Consider the following 7,950-nt stretch of genomic DNA (forward strand, 5'->3'; position numbering starts at 1 on the left):
GAAAACACACTTCCTTTCTGGCATTCTGTACAATGCGGAAAGACCTCCCAGTAGCGTTGGCCTTGGGCAGGGATAGGCATCCTTGGCTCTTTTATGACTTGTGGACTTCAACTCCCAGAATTCCTGAGCCAGCATGGCTCAGGTTGGAAACCTCTCCCTTTTCCCTTACCGTGGCTGACTCAGGAATTCTGGGAGTTGAAGTCCACAAGTCATAAAAGAGCCAAGGTTGCCTACCCATGGCCTTGGGGATGATGGAGAAGGTGCTCTGGTTGCTTACTCAGATGTTATACATAAGAAAACCAATCAGGATTGTTGGTCCTCGGCACAATTTGCAGTTTTTACATGTGTGGTCCAAGATGCCTGGACTCCTGCTTCAAAAGCCATCTTGAAACCTGCACCTGCTTTGCTATCATTTGCCCTAATGACCTTAAATGAACTTATCCCTGCTTTATCTGCAAGTTGATTTAAGATTAAGGTGATAGTCCAACCACATGGCCCATTTATATTGCCTGGTGCTGAAATTTGATCATGTTTTTATTCTATATGCAATTCTAAAAGCTTTTTAGAAGACATAAATAATTAACCAAAAAGGGTTTGGGGACTGTTGCACTAGAAGTAAAATTGATTGTTAAGAATTAAAGCCAAGCATAATCAGAAATGAAATTGTGAATCGCTGTAGAATAATTGGGACAAACCCGTGATAGTAGCAACCTCAGAGCATCTTTAACACAGAAGGTGACTTCTAGTTATTATTATTGGGTGGCATCTTCCATTCAAAGCCATCTTTCCATCTTTCATTCAAAGCCCGCTGAGTTTAGGAAAATTGGAGGTCAACACGCCAGTGAGAGACACTGGTGCCACAATGGTTTCTTCCTTAAGACAGATGACATCCATCCATTTCAACCTTCTGCTTTCCAAATTTGTCAGATTTTTTTTTACAGAAACTACAATCCAGCAAGAAAGAATTAATCTGTCCTATTTGTTTTGGTATTTATCATCCATTCACAACACAGAAATATCCAGCATATTTAGAAATGACATTTCTAAATTTTGTTTGATCAATGTGTTGTAGTGGGTTTTGGGTTTGAGGATGGATTGATGGATGAATAGATGATGGTTGGATGGAGAGAGAGAGAGAGAGAGAGAGAGAGAGAGAGAGAGAGAGAGAGGCAGTATGTCATCTATGTATAGAATAGTCCACTTACTTTATCCCTTGCTTGCATAATTTTATATAATTTTCCTTTCTTCTTTTATTATCTTTTGAATGGGATGGGATGGGATGGGGTGGGGTGGGGTGGGGTGGAATGGAATGGAATGGAATGGAATGGAATAGAATAGAATAGAATAGAATAGAATAGAATAGAATAGAATAGAATAGAATAGAATAGAGCTGGAAGTCTTCTAGTCCAATCCCCTGCTCAGGCAGGAAACCCTATACCATTTCAAACAAATGTCTGTCCAGTCTTTTCTTAAAAACATCCAGTGTTGGAGCATTCACAGCTTCTGGAGGCAGGTTGTTCCACTGGTTAATTGTTCTAACTGTCAGGAAATTTCTCCTTAGTTCTAGGTTGCTTCTCTCTTTGATTAGTTTCCATCCTTTGCTTCTTGTCCTGGCTTCAGTTTTACCTGAGTGTATTATATTCTGGCCATCTGCTCTCTAACTATAAATAAAATATTACGGTGGTTGTTAGGGTACAAAACATGGTGTGTCATGCATGCCTTTGTTTATGACATAAGGTGCTCTAGGCCATCTAGGAAAACAAGACAGTCTCGGATTTAAAATAACCCCCCTCTGTTGTTCCATCTACCATTTTCTAAAGAAACAAAAAAATATCTGTATCTATATCTACATCTGTACCTATGCATAGTCATATAAAAATCCAAATAAATCCCGCACAGCAGGATATGGAGATGAAACACTGCAGGGCTATCATGATGGAATGAACAAACCTACAAAGCGAGTTCCTTTAGAGAAAGAGATTGCCCTAAAAACAGCAAACATTTCCTGGATTGAGAGGACAGCTCAGGATTGCTAAGTGACATAATGTGATTTTAACTTTATACCCTTAGATTGCTTGGCCTGTGTCACATAGTCGTCGGGATGAATGCAAGTGGGCCGGAAAAGATGTTTTGGTAAGTAGAAACCTTTATTAAATCTCCCACTTGTCCTTGGTAAGGCGGGTCACTATTTTGTGGTTTTCTTAAAGCTTTGGTTTGCACTAACTGGCTGCCTTTTCCATAAATAACGTCACGTTGGTTCAATCTCAGACACTGGTCAAGCTTCATTTTCTCCCCATGAGCTCCTGTGGGGGGTAGATTTACATGTAATGGAATGAGGGAGTGAGCCTATAATTGTCCCCTTATTTAAGAAGTCTTCGGAGTTTGACCTTGTTCCTGTAACCCAGCGGAGGCCCTCAATCTGCCACTATGGAATAGGCAGGCCTTTGTGAATGCAATGAGAGTCATTAATGTCAAGAAGCTTTGAAGGCCTCAGGGGGTCTTCCTTGACAAGAACACACGGATGCCTTCCTGATGTTAATTTCCTTCTTCCTATTGTGGTTGAAAACAGGGGGGGAAAACATTTATTTTACGCATTCTTTCTCATATCATCACTCTTTCCTCCTCAATCTTTTCAACCCTTCCATTAGATAATACGGGAAATTGTAAGGCTGTTGGGTGAGATTGTAATGCTGGCAGAGGATAGATAAATAAATAAAGAGATGGAATTCGCTGTAATTATACAGAAACTGAACGCATTCTTTTAAGACAAAGGGAAAATCACTGTGTTTGCAATAGCAAAAGGCAGCTTAGAGCTTGTCCCAAGTGAATGTTTAGAGATGGTTTAGTAAAATATTCATAATAGCAGCTGGTAGAAATTTGCGCTCTCTCTCTCTTCTCTCAAGCCATAAGTGAAGTAGAGTCATTAACCAGAATATGGTTCAGAATCGGGACTTCAATATTTAAAATAACAAAGCTGATCTGTATCCACAGAAAGAATTTGCAAATATCCCTTGACTAAAGAAGGAAGAATATCATAAACAATACAGTGTCCTTTTTTAAAAAAGATCATGCTGGGCTAACTTCTAAAGAATGAGTCTTATACTTAAACCAAGCCAATTGCTTTTTCCCTAGAACAAGCAAGAGCTGTAAGGTCAAGTTTTAAGAATAGAGAAAATGAATTCTTCATTTTTGCACCCCCCCCAAGGAAAAACTAAAAAGTATTATTCAGTAGGCTTTCTCTTTCATTACTATCAAGGAGAAAATGGGAAATATGGCCTAAAGAACATTTAAATCAATATAATGAAGATATTCTTATGATGATAAGTATTTTACATGTTTGAATGCCTAGAAGTTAATAAATCACAAATGTTTTGGGGGGGTTAACAATTTTTTTTAAAAAAACAAATTTTATTGGTTTTTTTAATTTTTACATCAAGGTGCTTAGGAAACAACGTGGTGATGGGGACATCAATCATCCAAAAGCAAAATCATACATATATAACTCAGGTTAATTCATTAAAAGTTCCCTCTCTATTTCCCTCATATAATATTACATATTCAAATTAATACATTTCTAAATAGAGTTCAATCAATCAAATCAGTCATCAATCACATTTCAGTTATAAATTTTTATTTTATTTTAAATGAAGTAATTGTGAATCTCAATTTTTAACAGTTCTGTGCTGAAACAACTTTCTCTGCAATAGCCCGTTGCAGCAGCTATATTGCTTATATGAAATAAATATTAACTGTAACAACATATGTAGTTTCTATGAATCCCACTGGTGACCTCAATCGTGACCTGAGATTAAAAGGTCTCTGTGGTAACTAGGCTAGCTAGAAGGCTAAGCTTTTTCTCTGCTGGAGTCCATCTGATGCCTTCTCCGTTAACGTCAGTCACAGAGCGTCATGAAATTGATACCATTGGGGATCTAACATTTCAAGGGTCCCCCCAGACACTGATAAATGTGGAGGCTTCCCAACAGCACAGCTTGGTGGTTTTTTTTTTTTTTTCAAAAAGAAAGTTAACAGTTGGGAGGTAATAAAATTGTGGATGGGCTACCCCATTTCTCATATTTCTTTAATGCAACCGCTCTCCTCTGTGGGAAAATCATTGAACCAAATCAGTCCAAGAGAAATAAATATTTCTGGCCATGCAGAAGAGCACCCAAATCCTTCCAAAGGGCTGATGTGGGACTGGCACTGGAGAAACCTGGATCCTGGTCACCCATCAACCAGGGCAGACCCATGAGTGATCTTTGGTCAATTCCTCTCTCTAAGCCCATGCTAGTCTTTTCAACCCTTCCATTAGATAATAGGTAGGCAAAATAACCAGCAAACATACATAATACCTCCTATTTTCTCCATACTAACAGCCTTGTGAGTTGACTGCAACAGAATATCTATACATGAATTAATGTTGGGAAAATCATGTACTCATGACATCCAAAAGGCCCAGGTCTCAACTCGTAAGATCCTTTCTTATTTATAAAGACGTGGCTGACTTCTGGCTGCATCCATAGTGCTTAATAGCTTTTTTTCCTCTCTGCTTTGTGTGTTTGTGTGAGTGTGCATGTGCCTGTGCGCACACACTGTAAACGTTATAATTGGCCATTCAGAAATGAAAAATTTGGGGTGATTTGGCACTGATCAACATGCATCATGCATACAAAAGCTGTTTTGTGTATATTTATATTCTGCCTTCCAATTTAATAGTCCTCAGAGTTGGTCATAATTCATAATTCATCATACACATAGACACACACACACACACACACACATTACAAAGCTGCAGCCCCTGGGCCCCTGCTTTCTTGTGCTTTCTTGAAAGGAAAACAATCCCAGTTTCCTTCTTTCACCAAGAATTAGAAGCCAGATGATCTTAATGCTTTTCCTTGGGGGTAGGTAATTGGTTTGTGGGTAAAGCCAAGATATTTACCTTTGTTGTCACAGTCTTTGTTTCAGATTTTTGCAAACCCTGCTCCCAAAATAAACCAAGTCCAAATAATTCAGACGTAGCACCCTCCCTTCAATCCACTGTAAATTAAGAATCTTTCATCTCTGAATCCATGTTTGCACTTGGTTGCCCAAATCCTCATGTTTAACTAATGTTTTCCCAGATATGTGGGACAGAAATTTGGATATAAGATAACTGGATTCCTTTACGGAACATTTATAAATATCACTTTATAACAATTGTTTACAATATCGATTAGGGCTCTTCAGATGATGAATGCTCTGAATCAGATCCAAAGCTTCAAATGGATTTAGGAAATCAAATTGATGGATTGATTCAGTTCATCAAGTTGACTGCGTCCCAATTGGCTGGGAGTGACGGAAATTTGATGCTTTTCATAAACAGAGTTGGGCTTGACCCAACTAATATATATAGACGTCTTTGTATTAAAGTCTTGAAGTCTTTTTAAAAAAATAATAAAGTGACTGCTGAAATCCATTATTGCTTGACAAATACACATGTACTGCTTCATTTCTAAGTTTGTCAGTGGAAGGCCCTTGTCTGATGTGATGTGAGGGAAATGATTATAATTGTTCTTTCCATTAAGTCAGCCCTGGTTTAGTGCCAGCCTTCTTAATCTCTAAAATGTGCTAAGCTCAGAATGTCATGAGAATATCCCAATACCAGCATGAGAAACTACATTCTTCTATTCCATCTTAAATAATAAGAGTCGTCATAAAATTCAGCTTTTTTAAGGGCTAGGAAGAGAAAAACAGAGAAAATATAAGATACGGTCAACCATACATGCTTCATCCTGGGAAGAATCACTACCGCTAAGTGACCCGCTCAGGATTTCTCTCCAGAACAATTATAATAGGTTAAATTGTCCAAACTGTAACTAGGAGGTTTAGCTTTGCTGTTCAAGAAAATTAACTGTTACAAAACGTAACAGGAGGCTCATACAGGTTGCAAAGAAGTTGAGAAAGATACAAGGGGCTGTGTAAGAGAGTAAGGACTACTTGTGCCGTATACGATGGCAGGCACTATAACTATACAAGGGCTGTGCAAATTATCTAAGACCCAATTCCAGTTTGTGATTTGGTTTAAGTATAAAGTAAGTATTATCTGTGCACCAATTGTACAAAAATCCATTGGGCCTTTAAATTTTTGAAAGGAACACCTTTCAATTCAGGATATCAAACTGATTCAAGGAATTCACTCAAATCATCTTAGCATTGAACCTTTGTAAAGTCATAGCATCCCCTAATCTCATGTCAACCTCTACCACAAAACGTATTTGTGGGGATAACTCTCCTTCACGAGACACCTTCCTCTTGGATCCTTGTTGCTTGAGAAGATCTAAGCACACATGGATCTAAGCACACATGGCAAGGGTGGATGAGATCCTTTGTTTGATGGTCACATGGACCAAAGGGAATGTGCCCTACTATATCCTTTTTGCTGAGTAGATGGGTAAGGTAGCACTCACAAGTGTAAAATTACTTGTGCAACACAAAGCCTGGGCTACAGGACCCTGCTTCATGGATGCTCCAGGGATGACATGGTGTCCAGCACTTTGATGGTCTTTATTGGTCTTATGCTCATGTGTTCTCTTGGGCAGAAGAAGGCTTCCAGTTGTCCTTCTAGTGAGATAAGAAGCTAATGCTTTTATTTATTTCATTCAGCATGTTTCACATGCAGGGCACTGCCTCAAATCCAATTGTTCCTGATGCGAATGTGATGCAGATCTCCAAAGCGAGAGCTATAATTTTATACACAATTAGAGCATAAGCACGTGTCTACTCAGAAGTAAATCCCATTGATTTTGCAAAGGTTACTCCACATAATAATAATAATAATAATAATAATAATAATAATAATAATAATAATAATAATAATAAAGTTGGAAGGGACCTTGGAGGTCATCTAGTCCAACCCCCTGCTCAGGCAGGAAACCCTATACCATTTCAGAAAAATGGCTGTCCAGTCTCTTCTTAAAAACGTCCAGTGTTGGAGCATTCACCACTTCTGGAGGCAGGTTGTTCCATTGGTTAATTGTTCTAACTGTCAGGAAGTTTCTCCTTAGTTCTAGGTTGCTTCTCTCCTTGCTTAGTTTCCACCCATTGCTTCTTGTCCTGCCTTCAGGCACCTTGGAAAATAGCTTGACTCCCACTTATTTGGAGCAGCCCCTGAGATATTGGAATGCTGCTATCATGTCACCTCTTGTCCTTCTCTTCATTAGACTAGATATACCCAATTCCAGCAACCGTTCCTTATATGTTTTAGCCTCCAGTCCCCTAATCATCTTTGTTGCTCTTCTCTGTACTCTTTCTAGAGTCTCAGCATCTTCTGAAGTCAGTGGTGTCTCAGACAGTATTTTCAACTTTTAAAAGCATTGATTGTAATGTGAAGAAAAGAAAATGTGTAGATTTATGCAAGCAAAGGGTTAATTGATGTTATTTCTATTTTGAAGCCAAGTAACTTCATCTCTGTTGCAGTAAAACTTACCTCTGCTTCCGGCCCCACTTAGTCTCCTCTAGATTAACAGCTTTAGAACCTCTAAGGATCTTAGAGGCATGTTTGAAAAAACAACTTGGCAACTCTTGTTTAAACAAATGTGACTTGATGCCAGATCTTAATTGAAGAGAAACTTTAAACTTCCTTCTATTAAGGTGTTTCATTCTAATTTTTCCTGTGGGAAAATAAGGAAAGGCAAAATCAAAGTCACCTTAAGAATTCTAAAGTTGTGTAGGGAAGTATATGCAAGCTCCATTCTTGCACTTCGGTGGGATATTTGTGAAAAACATGTAGACATTGCTAAGCAACAGATTCACAATCTGTTGCTCTCTTTCAACACTCTGCCTTCCCCCTTCCCTTCGGGCTGAGAACTTTGAAGTGCATCTATCGCAAATGGCTGAATCTGGAAATCTTTACCGGATATGTAGAAACCACCTTGGGATTAAAAATATTGCCTCATTGATGCAAAATCTGAG

General features: G+C 38.6%; 1 protein-coding gene across 1 annotated transcript in view; it reads left to right on the top strand.

Moving 5' to 3' along the window:
* Window positions 1-2,070: 2,070 nt before the first annotated feature.
* SEMA3A (semaphorin 3A) overlaps window positions 2,071-7,950 on the top strand; it is a gene marked incomplete at both ends in the record, with an annotated part of 85,890 nt that continues 80,010 nt past the window's right edge. Inside the window, one exon of the mRNA XM_015826756.1 lies at window positions 2,071-2,133. Within this exon, the coding sequence (XP_015682242.1) occupies window positions 2,071-2,133 (63 nt within the window). The remainder of the gene's footprint in view (window positions 2,134-7,950) is intronic.

Source organism: Protobothrops mucrosquamatus, unplaced genomic scaffold (assembly GCF_001527695.2).
Source record: "Protobothrops mucrosquamatus isolate PMUCROS unplaced genomic scaffold, P.Mucros_1.0 scaffold3280, whole genome shotgun sequence".
In the NCBI taxonomy this organism is placed as follows: Eukaryota; Metazoa; Chordata; class Lepidosauria; order Squamata; family Viperidae; genus Protobothrops; species Protobothrops mucrosquamatus.